At 39.4% G+C, this 15,530-nt stretch overlaps 1 protein-coding gene across 7 annotated transcripts in view; it reads left to right on the forward strand.

Moving 5' to 3' along the window:
* Window positions 1-15,530, forward strand: part of STXBP6 (syntaxin binding protein 6) — a 264,226-nt gene that overhangs the window by 59,050 nt on the left and 189,646 nt on the right. For 6 of the 7 annotated variants that reach the window (XM_082384264.1, XM_082384259.1, XM_082384262.1 and 3 more), the window contains exon 2: window positions 12,423-12,611. The exons of the other annotated variant lie outside the window; for it this stretch is intronic. In XM_082384264.1, the coding sequence (XP_082240390.1) occupies window positions 12,458-12,611 (154 nt within the window). In that variant the 5' untranslated portion in view covers window positions 12,423-12,457. The remainder of the gene's footprint in view (window positions 1-12,422; window positions 12,612-15,530) is intronic. 7 annotated transcript variants of the gene reach the window in all.

Raw genomic sequence — 15,530 nt, forward strand, 5'->3', positions numbered from 1 at the left:
AACAGGACCTTGTGCAGCTGCGTGTGGAAATCAGGATAATTTCGGCATCTCTGAGAGCATTTTAATAGAGCACTGATTACAGATTGCAGGCACCTGGTGGTGTTTTTGTACTGAGGCTGAAGGGTGCAGTTCCAAAGACAAGAACTGGACTTGACAGATTCCTATTTTCCTCCCCTGTTGTTTCCAGGGCCTGGAATAAGTGCTGAGAAACCTTTATAAGAGCTGATCCAGGCTCTTGTGTGGTTAGCATTGTGCTTTCAGGAGACCCCCCCAATCCAGAGCATTAATTCCCAGACTGGTACTAGACTCGTGCCTTTGCCCAGGGCATGTTCTCCTTCCAGTGGCTCAGAGCACTGAGACGGTAGGAGAGGCTCCTGTTAGTTGGGGTCAGCACAGGGCCCTGTGGCTTGGGACTTGGCCAAAACAATTCTGTGCTTCTTGGACTGTCTCAACCTGTTCTATTTGGGCAGGCCATCATTGCTTTTGGCCTCGAAAGCCAAATGAGAAAACATAAACTGTGAAAATTCAAGGGAATAGAAAGTGATAGCCAAAAGTTGAGGTTTAGAAACCTATGGGCTAGGGATATTCTAGTCCAACACTTAATTTCACGCCAATTCATGAGAAAAAGGATGAATCTGAGAAGAGTCGCCACTGTAATAAATGATGTTTTCTCTCTTTCCCTCTCCCTTCTGACATACCACCTATTCTCACCTTCCACAAACTTGGGATTGCTATCATAACTTTGCAGTTATGTGGAGAACATCGCAGTAAGGTGGAGAATAGTGGCTAGCCCTCATCTTGGCCTTGCTACTCTTTAGTTGTATGATTTGGGAATTACCCTCTGGACTTCAGTTTTCTTATGATTTAAGGAAGAGAATTGGATGAGCTAGACAATCACTAAATCACCTCCAGCTATTAAATAATGTAAGCTTAAGAATGCTAACATACTAACTTGCACACATCTTTCAACTGAAGTATAAGCTGCTGGTGGGTAGGGCCCCAAAATTTGTCAAGCAATGGTTGTTGGTTGGCTCATTTGGAAGGTCTTGCTCAGATCCTACTCAGTAAAGTCAAGTGGATAGAATTCCTCTTGCCAAGCGTTTCAAATATGTGAAGCCTGGGGCATTGCTGTTAGGGAAGCAGCTAAGGTTGCTTGAAGCATTGGCAGTGGAAGATAGAAGACACAGAAAGAGTATGGGGTAGGAGGTAACAAGGAGGGTCCCAGTTGTGCTTTTGAAATACCAGAGGGGGGTAATACAGCAAAGGAAGTGGAAAGAGGAGTTTTCCCTGAGAACCAGCAGAAACCTTTGAAATATGTGCCTTTCATTTTTAAGCCTTTTCCGGTTTGGAAAATAGCCTGCAAGGTTCATAAAACTGCCTGGTGGCAGCCATCCAAGATCCTCCCAGGAGTTGACTCCTGTTATAAACGGCTGGTCTCCAAAGGAGGGTGACAAACAGCTGTGATGAGGCTTTGGTGGGCATTGTCCTGTTTGTGGAGATAGAGCTTTATCACAGACTCTCAGCTAATGTATTCTGAACTCCCCAATTTTCATCTGTGGAATCAAAACAAGCTCTATTCTAACTAGATTACGTGATCCTCTTTGCCAGTTTCACAGCATGACCTGCACACCCAAGATGAGCAGATATCCAGATAGAGCGACTTCAAACTCCAGCCTGACTCGTTATCTTTGTAGTAGCTGGGCAGGTATGATGTCAGTATCTTGTCCACCCAAAAGCAAGGCTGATCAGAGGCAAAACTGTGAAGCAGATGAATTTGTCTTGATTTACCTGGAATGTATTTCTTTCTTTTTTTTTTTAATTTTATTTATTTATTTTTGGCTGTGTTGGGTCTTCATTGCTGCACGCGGGCTTTCTCTCGTTGCGGCGAGCGAGAGCCACTCTTCATTGTGGTGTGCAGGCTTCTCACTGCGGTGGCCTCTCTTGTTGTGGAGCACAGGCTCCAGGCATGCGGGCCTCAGCAGTTGTGGCACACGGGCTCAGTAACAGTGGCTTGCGGGCTCTAGAGCACAGGCTCAGTAGCTGTGGCTCACGGGCCTAGTTGCTCCACGGCATGTGGGATCTTCCCAGACCAGGGATCGAACCTGTGTCGCCTGCATTGGCAGGCAGACTCCTATCCACTGCGCCACCAGGGAAGCCCTGGAATGTATTTCTATCTCATCTCTTCCTACCTTTTTCATTTCTTCAATAGGAGATAGGGAGAGCAAAGACTACTAGTATCACGCTTCCTAGGTTCAAATCCTAGCTCTGCCCTTGAAAAGCTGCATGATCTAGAGCAACTTACTTAACTACTCTGAGCTTTAGTTTCCTCATCTATAAAATGGAATCTCACCCTCCTCTCTCCCATATAAAAATGTATTAATGAGGACTTTCAGATACCAAAGTCACATGTTTAAGTGTACGCATCTCCTGTCGGAATTTGAGGTGCTGACGGGAAAAGCTTTTGGAGGCTAGGAGGGAATCTTTTTCAGCACCATTCAGATTACACTGCACAGGCACAAAATCATGAACTTGATTGTTGGGGAGACTGATTAAAGTTGAAATGACAATCCTTGGCTTGATCCGTATGGGAAGAGTTTAATGACCTTATTGAAAATCTCATTTGTGAAATTGAGCCATTGAAGGACAGAGTCCTTAGTCTTTTAAGTTGACAGTGTAAATATGTATAACAGGGCTTCTGGATGTGTCACATTTCTTCTCTGCCCCTCATTGCTGTGAAGGACTTCATGTCAGAGTATAACACTGATAAAATGTCAATTACAGAAAACTAATTGAAACTCAAGAAATTATAAAGTGATGATATTCTCCAAATAAGGGATTCAAGTAGGAAATACTCTCAGAATTGATGATTTAGAGACTATTTTGAGAAGTTTTGCTCCGATTTTTAGATTTTTAGAAAATATATAAACTTGTTTCAACTACTTTTTTGGTTCTTGTAGGTTTCATACACTTAAAATTGGAGGGTCTTTTTAAAGGTTTATTACCTTTTTAGTGTTATATTCCAGGTCTGTTCTAAAACAGAAATAGCTGAATCAAGAGAATTTATAATTTACCTAAGATTTGAGTTAACAAATATCTGATATAAAAGGCTCATTTTATGCTTGCTGGAGGATTTGTTCATTGATTTGTTTGTTTTTAATGGTTGATATGTTTGGTCTTTATTTTTTAACCCAAAACTTCTGTTTTAAACTTCTGTATACATCAAAAAGAAAAAACACCTGAACCACACTGTCTTCCACTTCCTTTCATGTGTGGGTTCAGTGTTTCCCCCGTTGTTTTATCTTCAGTGTAAGTAGAAGCAGCGCACTAATTCAGCAATCAGTACAGAGCGTGGCACACAATTAAAATGTTTATTTTCATGTTGTCAATCTTCATGTGGCTTGGTCCATATTTGGTTGGAATAGATTTGTCTATTATGAGTGTTGTTAATAAACAATGCTCTCAGGCCAACATATTGTTTTGTTAGTTTGCCAACTAGCTGTTGGGCACCACAATGACATGAGTACTCGGAAATTGGGAGATGCCAACAATTGGAACTCCTTTTGGTTCATTTTCCCTTATAACCCTTTGTTCTTTCTTTGATATGCTTAAACTCATTTTTAAGGCCTGCCTCACACTTTGGATCAATAATTCTGTCATAATCCAGTGAGTGCACCCCAGCCTGCTCTTCCCTTTGGTACTTTATTTCTCCCCATCACTGTGGAGTCGTTATATGGGTACTGTAGAACCAACTTAGCTGATCCTGGAAATTTAAACTTGTGAATGTGGAGGTTCTATTACAGAATAAATCCCTCAACAAATCCTCCAAATGGCGTATTCCCAGCAGCCTTTTTTTGTTCTTGGTAATGTTATTTTTTGGCTTTGTCATATCATCTGTTAAAGTTAGGAAGTGATCGACAAGGCGGCTAAAAAGTCCACCCACCACGTAAATAAACTTGTGTAAACACAGGTCTTGTAGTCTGGGTGCAGAGAAGGGTTTGTTCTTTGGATATTAAGCCTACAAGAAGAATGTGCTTACTGAACATATAAACAAGGAAAGAGGAGATGACAATAGTCTAGATTTATAATTGAAGCAGACATGAGTCACCGGCTTGGAGGATCCTGTGAACATAATGTCTCATACAAGAGGAGGGTTAGTATATACACGGAAGAGAAAGCCAGCCAGGTCTTATGGTATTTGGTAGCCTGATGGTAAAAAAGAGCTTCTTTTCCTTCCTTAAGGAGCTAAGCGTCATGACCAGGGTTGCTGTGTGTGGTTGTGCTGCTTTTGCACTGCTCCAACGATTGTGTCCAAGGGAGCAGGTGCAAGTGGACATCTGGCTGGCATTCTGCTCACCAGGTCGTGGGTTCCGGCATGGAGCTGCATTTGCTCAGAGGAAAGGTGACGTTTTCTTCTCACCAAAAATCACTTCCAGGCCTCATTCACGACATCTGCTCTCCTTTCTCACAACTCTTTGAAGGTGGAAATTTATCCGCTTTCACCTTTGGGATTCCCAACACCATGCCTGGACTGGAGTTGAAAAGAGAGTAGGGCAGACTGATAATTGGATCTCAGTAAAATAAATTTTGGTATATCTTCCAGTTTGGGGAAAAAGAGAGTACCTCAAAAACAAATTTTTTTAAGGAACACTCTAGTCAAGTTATAGTGGAATAAGAATACTGCCCTGCAGAACCTTGGACCTATTTTTCTTTGTTTCAAAATCCAGACATAATCATATTAACATTTTGGCAGACGTTTTTCTAGAAATCTCTTTATGCATATCAGTACACACATATAAGTTTACATTCATGAGCTCATTTTCTGTTTTGTAAATTCCTTGTTTTCACTCTGTAGTATGTCATTTTTTTCAAGTTAGTATCTATATATCTGTGCCATGATTTTGAAAGGTTATGTGATAATCCATTGGGTTGAAGGGCTATACTGCATTTTAACAATGTAGATTGAATATTGATGGGTATTTAGGTTGTTTATAATGTTTTGCTCTTAAAAATGGATCTGAAGTAAGCATGCATCATGTATAATACACACAGCATTTCCTTTTTCTCTAGTAGTGGAGTTGCTGGTTCTAAAGGTTTCAGTTCAAATACTAATCTCTATAAGAGAGGATTTATAACTTCTTCATATTCCTGAGACCCATAGGGGTGCGTTAAAAATGGCATAGTTTACCATTCATAAATGCACATACCTAAAGATTCTAATTTACAAAAAGAGCAAGTTTTGGAAGATGCATTTAGCAGCTGTCTTGATTGTATACTTGGGATTGCGTGGAGGTGTTTTGTAAATCATGAAGTGCTGTACAAACCTCAGTGACTCATTACTAGAGCTTTACAGAGCATCTGCCATGTACTCTCAAAAAAGGTTTACGGAGTCTTTATTTTATAAATAATTCATTAAATACAGAGAAAAAACAAAAACCCAGAGACAGTGGATCTGGACCTGGTTGTACAGTGGAATGAATCAAAGATATCATCAAGAAAACAAATCCCAGACCTTGCCCCCCAGGTCCCCTGAATTTGTGTGAGCAAGACCTGGGCACCCCAGTTGATGTTGATGTACACAGTCTTTGTTTGGAATTCCCCCTTTAATATATTTTTTGGTCTATCTCCAAATATTTTTCTAGCAGAATAGAGAATATTTTTAGCTTTTATACATATACTTAAAATTTGTATTTTTCCTGTTTGTAAGTTTCTGGCTCTTTCTAGGATATTTTTAGCAGATTTTCTGTATGACTTATTGACTTAGTCTCAATCTTTGTAAATCTTCTGAAATCTTAAGTATGAGTTCTTGGTCTGCCGTCCCCTTCTGGTTTTATACCATTGGCAAGCCCCTTCCTTAGCCCTTGTTGTTTCTACCAGAAAGAATGATGAACTCATAGTGACTGCAATTTTCAACTTTGAATGGTATCACCAGATTAAAGTTATCTGTCTAGTCTAGTGGTATATCTGACTCCCCTTTTAGATTCTATTTATAAGAACTTTTAGTTGAGAGTAATAGTTGAAGTACATGGGAAAATTGGCTGGTAGGTTGAAACATTCGTCTAATTTATTTAATTTATCCTCATGCTTACGTGCTATGGATAGACTAAAGTTTTCATCTTGAGAACTATCTTATCCAAGAGTAAAGTTGTCTAAGTAGAAGTAGAATTGCATATTTATAATAATCAGTAACCCTTACTTGAGTAAGTTTTTATAAAGTAGCTAAATTGACCTCAAATTATCTCATTGGTCTTTATTTATGAAACAAGAAAAAATAAAATCGATTTTTATGGCCTAACAAGTTGCATATTTTCTGGCTACTAAGTGAAGTTTTTGGATTTTGGAGTACAATTAACATTTTTAGATTATCTCTAAGTTTAATGACTGTGTAATAACATCTGACTTGTAACATTTAGTACTTAAATACTGTGGAGTTTAAGGGAAGCAATTTAACATTGCTCTACTTTGGCCTCAATATTTATAACATTCCCCAGTTCCTTGTCAAGGTAATTGTGTTTCTCTTTCAGGACATGAGGCATGGAATAGAAATAGTTGAATACAGTTATACTTGAATCATATTTATCCTTTAGAATATTACCTTGGACAGTGTAGAGGGACAATGGTAGCAAGATGGGAGTGGTACTAGAAACCTTTTAGGAGGCATCCAAATCATTCAAACCAGGGACGATGGGGATCCGAATTAAGGTAGAGGATGTGAGGATGAAGAGGATCTGGTGGAGCCCAGAAATATTAAATTGGATCTACAGAATTTGGTAATTGGTTTGTTGTTATGGGGACTTGGAGGGTTTGAGAGACAAGACTGAGTCTAAATTAACTCTTAGTGGAAATGCTCAGTTGCCAGCTAGACACATGGATTTAAAACCAGGAAGGCAATGGGATCTGGGTGCATGATTAGTGTCATCCAATTAAAGGCGGGAGTCAAGTTGCATTTGTAGAATTTCGAAAACAAAGTGGCAATGTAGAGAAGTCCTATCTTAGAGAATAACCTATTTCTCTTATTTCTAAGTTATTTGAGGTCACCTCACTAGAGTTCCCATGCAGTAGTAGAGACCAGCTGATTCTCCCCAAAAGTGTTCTGGGATGATATCCTGTTTGCTGTTAACTTGGAGAATTCTGAAACTTGATATCGGCTAGTTTTGAGTGCATCTACCTCAGGGTTGAGTCATAGTAACTAGTTTAAGAGGGTGAGGTCTAAAACCAGGCATTCTGGTTACTTGTTGGCAATGGGGATATAATCGTCATAGAGTCCAGATTACTTGTGTTGGCATAGCCAGTGCCATACCATGATCAGAAGATTGCATGTGAAGCATGGCAAGTGAATGAGGTTAGAGAATCTGTTATCTAATAATATTAAGCTAAATAAATGGCGCCTCTGTTTCACCAGAGGGGGCGCTTACCTCTCAGGTGAGAAATATTTAAGCCCTGTCAGCCCCACCGCCTTAGACCCACCTGCAGGATGATGAGTGCACCACCACAGGTCATCTGCAGTTTTAATGAGTTCCTACCACTCCTCCTTGTCTCTTGACCACAGAGGACACATGTCAGTTCAAGTACTGGAAATGGAAAATGTTAGTGTTGGAATGCAAAGACATCTTACCTCTCTACCCCTTAACTTACGTACTTCATCTGCCTCCTCCGTGAGGCCCTTGGAGTTTACAACTCCTCCTGGAGAGGAGGATAGTAGGTGGAGGACCATCTCACTACCATAACCATGTGCTGACAAAAGTGGTTGTGGGTTAGATGGCTTAAAGGGAGAAGAAGATAGATGAAAAAGCTTGAGGGAGAGGAAAGCTAACTGTGATTAGTTTCCAAAACTACCACTTAAGGCAGCCAGCTGCTTTGACTTGCAAATCATATTGTAGGTTGGTTTCTTGGATGGGAAAGCTTTGTAATTATAGCCTTTAGAAGCCGTGGACCAGGAAGAGAGAAAACTTCCATGGGTTGTAGGGGAGGAAAAATAATTTTCCCTTTACTCTTCTGAGTTCTTAGCTGAGACTCCTGTAATAAAAGACAGATTAACAAGAGAAAACCAATCAGAAGTTTATTAACATGTATACCTTGTGTATACATGGGAGATACCCTGGGAACAATGAATAATTCCCAAGGTGGCTTAGAATTCAGGATTAAATACCATCTTATTAGGGAAGGAGGACGGGGTGTAGACCTCTTAGGGGAGAGAAAAAGATTTTTAGAAAAGGTGGATGGGCCCTTGCAAGACTAGATGGGAGGTGTGACTGTTTGTGACAGAGTGTGTCTGAGTGTGGTGTCGACTTCTAGTCTACTGTCCTGTGACAAGAATCAGTCTTCTCTGGTAGATGAAACTCCTGGAGAGGGGATTTATAACAACCGAGTTCCTTTTGGAGGATCTGTCTTTAGACAGATAAAGGGAATTCAGAGAAAGCCTGTCCCCACATTTGCTGTTTTTCAGATGCCTTTAGCTCAGAACAATCAATATACTAAAGCAGAATATTTGGGGCATGTCCTGCTCCCCTTCAGGGTGATGTAGGTTGGAGTAACTGTGGTCAGTGGTGTACCACCGCTGTGTATTCATCTTGTTTTCCTTACAAAGCGATCCAGCTGTGGGCTGGACATTTATTTACCAGTAGGAAGATCTAAGACTTGAGAAATCTGCTTGGTTGAATGGAGAGAAAAAGTCCTGTACATTCTCTTCCTGTATTCTGTCCTGAGAATACACTCCTTTCCATCCCCACGGTTCCTCCTTAGGCTCTCAGCTTTTCACTTAGGTGTCAGGATGGCTGCAGTTAGAGAGTTGTTTAAACTACAGATCCCAAGATTCTTATTTGGTGGGGGTAAAGGAGGGGCCCAGGGGTCTGCGTTTTTGAAAAGCTCTCCTTGCCGAGTTCAGATGTGCAGTCACGTTTGGGAGACACTCATAGATTATTTCCATGAAGCTACATTAGTACCCCTTTTATGTTCTGATTCTTTCTCTTCTAACCCACTGTCCATTCCCATTTCCAGGTGGCATCAAAAACATACACACGTGCTCCCAGTCTTGTTACTATCCTTGGCCTGGACAAAAACTTCAGACAATTTCCCATAAAAATGAGCCTGATAGTCTCTTGCGAGTGAGTTTCCTGAGGGTGAAACCTATGAATAGCTCATCCTGATAACACTTTATACAGAGCCCTCCATATGTTAGACTGTTTATCCATATTTAGAGGGTTTCATACCCATGAGTGAGAAAAGCAAAGCTTTGGTAAATAAAATCGAGTTTCTCTTTTACAAATACCTTCTGGTATGGATGGCTACATTTACTCAGTCTCTGCAAGTTCAGAGGGTCTTTTATTTTTCATATCTTAGTAGGAGAGTTAATAAAAATTTTCCATTTTAAGCATTCATTATGATTCAGGCACCGGAATAAGTGATTTGCATGCATTGTTTCATCTAATTCTTTCAGTGCTTCCGTGAACTAGGTGAAGCTCTCTCCATGATGCAGTGAGTAAACTGAGGGTCTGAATTTTAAGAGATTTATCCACATATAGGTCTTCAGTTTGGGAAATAAGATTTGAACCCAAGTTTGTCTGATTCCAAACTTGTGGTCAGTGAAGTTACTGGTTTTATTTTTCCTCTTTTTTTCTCTCTTTTGTTCTTGGCTGCTGAATATCCATACAAAAAAAAACAACAAAAGGCCATTTCCATTTCTTACCAGTTTTTCAAAAGAAGAGCAAGCTTTCCTGAAAATTTAATAGCACATGCATGTTGTTCCTGTTCTTTTTTTTTCTCTGACAGATTTTGCATAATACAATGATAGCTTTCTATTTCTTTTAACCACAAGTTTTGAAAAATGTGAATCTGAGTTGGAAAAGCAAAAGCCTTGCCACAGTTGGGAAGGCACTGGTTAGAGAATGCCTGATGAGTTTGGGAAGATGACTTTCTTTCTACATTGCTTTTATAGGACGTTTGAAGCCACCGTGCTACCACTGGCTTTCTTTTTCACGTGTCCCCAAATGCTGAGAGGTGAGAGGCCTTGGAGCTAGAAAAGAACTAGTTTCTCTCTTTTTAAAAAAATGTCCCTGTAAATTATAACACCCTGCATAGCGAAGTCATGGGGTAAATGGCAGTGGGGGAAATTCTGTTTGGTAACTTCTAGGAAATCACAGGGTGTCGGTTAGAGGTCAGCACATTGAGAAACTCCGTCATCATTTTGTACTCAGCTAGTATGAAGAACCTGGTGGCAATGATAAAATGGCATGATCTGAGCACATAGATCTGGGCATAGATCTATAATGTATAGATAGAGGTATAGATAGATAATAAACACCAACACTATTTATTCTTTATTCTTGCTGCCGCTAAGAAAACCTACTACAGGACTGAAACCACAAGAAATTTCTTTAACCAGGGGAAGGTTCTTTTTTAATATATCTCTTTCCTACCATGAGGTTACAGGTGTGGGACCAGTTACAGGTGGACAGCTGTGTGGGTAGCATTTGTAAATCTTGCACTGGGAAGGATGTTTCATGGTCTTCCATCGTAAATCATCTGGATTTAAGGGAAACCTTTGATGTAGTCAGTAGTCAACTCCTGGCGAGCAGGGAGCATATCTTAGTTATTTCTTATATCTCTGTACTGAGCATTGAGGTGGCAGGTAATAGGTGTTTGTTTACCAACTGGCTCGATTTTACAGCAGGTTGATCAGCTCTTTGAGCCACTGTTACCATATATAGCTGTGCTATTGATCCCTCTGCAGGATCTCTGAATACTCTGTACAGCCTGCATGACCAACCCATTGGCCTTCTCTGCACCTTTAGTTCTGATTTGTTAATTGCTTGAGCAAATGTTGGTTACTGCTTAAGACATAGTCTCTGACTAGGATGATGGAATAGAAAACATTTACTCATTTACTCAAGTTGCAGCTGAGTTTTTGGATGATGCAGGGTTAAAGTTCAGATTGACCTTGAATATAATAGACACAAATAAGCAGAATCAAGACCTTTAGGGAAGTACAACTTTGGAAAGCTAAATATAACATGGGGACTGCGTATATGTAAATTTGAGGGGTGAGGAGGGGGGGACTCATTGGGAGTCAGCACCATGATGCTTTATTTTCTTAATTATTGGGCACACACTGCCAGTTAACCACAGGAGCATACCATGTGGGGACTGCTGGGTAACATTTCCAAAATACTTGGCATTAGTCAGACATTTTTTTAGCATTCTGTGTCCACTTTGGCTGAAGGAAACTGTGGAGAATTTGGCGAGGGTCCAGAGCATGGCAATGAGAGGCAGAGGAGCACTGGAAAATAGGACCCGTTGAAAGAGGCTAATAAATAAGGATTAATTACTTAACCTGATCCAAAGCAGCTGAAGGGTGATTAAATTAATGGTCTTCTGTTGCATATATAGTTATTATGTGGAAGATGATATAATTATTTCTGCTATGAATAGAATTAGGGAAATGGATTTATATTAGAGTTAAAGGAGATTTTGAAGTTGCATAAAGAACCTCTTGACTTTAAAGATTTTTGGATCATCTAAAATGTGAGATTTTTAGCTCATCTCACATTGCGTTTGTCATTTTCAGCGAGTAAATCTGTATTCCTTTTTTGTTTGAGTTTTTTCACAGTTATTACAAATGTAAAGGCCTTACTTTTAATGATTCTATAGTGCATTTCAAGCAAGTGAGAGGTTAAACCACAAATTGAAAATTACTTCATGTGTGAATCAACTTGCTGCTCATTCTTTTTTTTTTATTTTAGTTGATTTACAGTGTTCTAGATGTACAGCAAAGTGATCCAGTTACACACACACACACACACACACACACATATATATATATATATATTCCATTATAGGGTATTACAAGATATTGAATATAGTTCCCTGTGCTATAGAGTAGGTACTTGTTGTTTATCTAATTTTATATATAGTAGTGTGTTTCTGTTAATCCCAAATTTCCAATTTATCCCTCCCTCCCTTCCCCTTTGGTAACCATAAGTTTGTTTTCTATGTCTATGAGTCTGTTTATGTTTTATAAATAAGTTCATTTATATCATTTATTTAGATTCCACATATAAGTGATATCATGTGATATTTGTCCTTCTCTGACTTACTTCACATAGTATGATAATCTCTAGGTCCATCCATATTGCTGCAAATGGCATTATTTCATTGTTTTTTATGGCTGAGTAGTTTTCCATTATGCGTGTACACCACATCTTCTTTATCCATTCATCTGTGGATAGACGTTTACATTGCTTCCATGTCTTGACTATTGTAAATAGTATTGCTATGAACATTGGGGTGCATGTATCTTTTTGAAATAGAGTTTTCATCTTTTCTGGCTATTTGCCCAGGAGTGGGATTGCTGGATCATATCTGCTGCTCATTCTTATACGAGCCCTTATAATACTGCCAACTCCAGCTTGCCTTTTCTTTTTCTTTAGAAAACTCACTGCGTGCCCTGCTTGCTTGGTCAACAATGAGTGCCAAGTCTGCCATCAGCAAGGAAATTTTTGCACCTCTTGATGAAAGGATGCTGGGAGCTGTCCAAGTCAAGAGGAGGACAAAGAAAAAGATTCCTTTCTTGGCAACTGGAGGTCAAGGCGAATATTTAACTTACATCTGCCTGTCAGGTAATGAAAATCAGATATGAATATTATTAAAACAACTTCTGTTTTAAAGCAGTTAATTCTAAGGTATCCAGGAGGGTTATAGCCCAAGGTTTGGATACACCTGTCTTTCCATTCCTTTCCTGTTTCTCTGTTACCTTCTTTGATCCTTATTTACTCATGGCACCTTGGCTTTTGATGTTGCCTAGTATGGAAAGGTAATGAAGTGCAATTTTAATGTCCTTTCAGTTTCATTAAGAGCATCTGTAAAGGGTTTGGCAAACACTTCTGTTTGTCCATACTTTTCCTTCACTAGGGCCTTGACAGAAAGTGGGCTATTCTCTGAGATTTTTTGTTTTAGAACACTTCCTGGTATTTGCATAATTGTTACTACCAGCAGCCTGAGTTTCATTGACTTTTCTTTTTCTTAACAGTTGCCAACAATCAGTAATAGGTGGTCTCAAGATAGATATCGCGACACTGTATGGAATGTGAGAAAGTAGACTCAGCTCATAAATCACAGCTTTGCCTGACAGCTGTTCTTTGTCAGGAAGAGACATCTGTTCTACTAAGCTTAGAATTTTGTGGGATTACTTTTTTTCTCTTTGCGTTTGTGATTGTAGGATGTCTGTGGGACTTACTGTGAATTCATACCAAGTTTTTTGAGATGAAATTTGGATAAGTTTTCCATGGAACTATGGGTGACGCTAATCTGAGCACCTGGAGCATTTGTAATATTTCTGATATTTCTTGTAACTGGGCAATGGAGGAATTAGGCTTACCTTAATTCATCTTTTTTCCAATTTTCTTCAGTTGTGGCTTGGGAATAAAACTTTATTTTTGGACCCATTTTTAGCTTTCTTTAAAAAAAAAATTAAGCCTCAGGTCATTTGTTTATTTTGAAATAATTTATTTCAAGGTGGAAATAGCTTTTTTTCCAGAAAGGACAGGTAGAGATAATAATAGGACTGTATCTTAGTTTTAAATAAAATGGAAATATAGCCCTTTGGTAAGAATGCCTTTTCAATGGTTAGAATGAGAATTGACCTTGAAATATTGGTCTCTCTTTAATTCCAAGTTAACAATTAGGTTAATAAGATTTGGTGACTGTTGGAAGACATTTGCATTCCTTTAGTGTGCTGAGCAGTGCTTGCCATATATAATAGGGGCTCAATTAATATCTAAAGAAGTAGCCTTTCCTAATACCTTCCTAGTATTTTGTTAATGAGGTTCAGGTCTTAAAAATATTTCCACATCTTTAAATTTGAATTCTAGAGTTTTCGCTTATACCAATAAGGAATAGAATGCATTAAAAGAAATTTTGTTTTGTACTTGGGCTGAGCTGAACATGGGGTGAGCAGGAACCCATAATATTCTAATTAACCTCCATTCTCTCAATGTTTCATTGAGATTTCTTGAAGACGGGTAGTTGCAGAAAAGGTGGATGAAAAAAAGGGCGGTTTTGTTTGCCTTTTAGGCACGTGTTATTGTCAGCCTCTTTCTGATCATGCAGTCTGCAAGAGTGATAATGGGGCCTCTAATTCCCTCTCCCGGTGAAAGAGCATGACCCTTTCCCCTGCCATAGGAGATAATGACCGGGGACTTACTGGATAACTGCATTTCCTTTACATATTACCAAGACCTTCAGGTTTCAAGCCTGCAGCTATGAGAATTACTTTTCTGTTGCATTCTAATGGAGGACAGTCTTGAGTTCTGAAAAGCCTCATCCTTTTCATGGATTTGAATTTTGAGAGGATAGGTTGGCAAAGCAGATCTGACATTTAAGCAGCTGATTTAATGGAAACTGGGGCAGGAGAAGGCCAGGCAAGTTTGACACCCACAGTGTTTTTGCAGTTTGATTTTTCTCGTAATTGAGAAAGAAGCAGCCACCTTTATTTTCGAACTCATGAAAAGCGTAGAGGCCTATCAGTACATCTTTGATAAGGTGTTGTTTTAATTATCAAGTAATTAATTAATTACACACATATTTATTAAGTACTTTTTATGTGCTGAGCACTCTTGGTGCTGGGGGTTCAGTTAGGAGAAAAACTCATGAAGCTTACCTTGTTTGTTGGGGACGGAGCAGTAGACATTAATATTTTATTCACTAAAATAAACATAATTATTAACTGTGAAAAGGTTAAAGAGGAAAAATATAGTGACGTGAAAGCATGTGTGAGGAGGATTTGACCTGGTTGGGAGAACCCAGAGCTGCAAGAAAAGTAGGGCCTCACTGGTGCTGAAAAGAAATGGTGTGGGTGCAGAGAGCATTCCAGGCAGAGGAAGGGCGGCTTCTTTGAAAGATGAACTGGATTCTGAGTTCGTCCTTGTCTCCTGTTTAGTCCTGTTTAGTCTTTGTAGCTCAACTCACATAGGAGGCTGTGAAGTGAAAGCAGAGCCCTGGAGTGACAGCTGTTCCTTCCTGCTATCAGTGTGAACCTCCTATGCTTTCTGGGAGTTGGAGCCCTTCAACTCTTGTGGCTTGGCTGATGAAAACCAGCTCTCCATTTTGAATAGGCAAAATTTGTCCAAATTAGGGCAATGTCCACAAATAATTTTTAACCACTTTTCAAACAGCATAAAGAGTGATACTCTTTTTTTAAAGAGGAGAGTATCAAAGCTTTAAAAGTTTGCCAACATATGCATGTAAGCATGGGTGTTTTATATACCCAATGTCTTTTACTAATGATTCTTTGTGTGAATTTTTTTCCACCAGTATTTGGCAGAGTTTATAATCTGAGAGGGAGAGGCCTGTGATCATGAGACTTGTTATTTTCAGAGCGGGTTGTATATCCTCTAGGGGAATCCAGAATGGTGCTGCAGCAGGGGAAGGAAATAAGATCTTTCTTGAGTTATTTAGCTATAATTGTGTAAGGAGAGAAATAACCTCTCCAATTCATCCATGGAGCTTTGGGATAGAATTTGATTGTTTCTCATTGGACT

Source organism: Balaenoptera borealis (assembly GCF_965194805.1).
Source record: "Balaenoptera borealis genome assembly, chromosome: 3".
NCBI classification, from domain to species: Eukaryota; Metazoa; Chordata; class Mammalia; order Artiodactyla; family Balaenopteridae; genus Balaenoptera; species Balaenoptera borealis.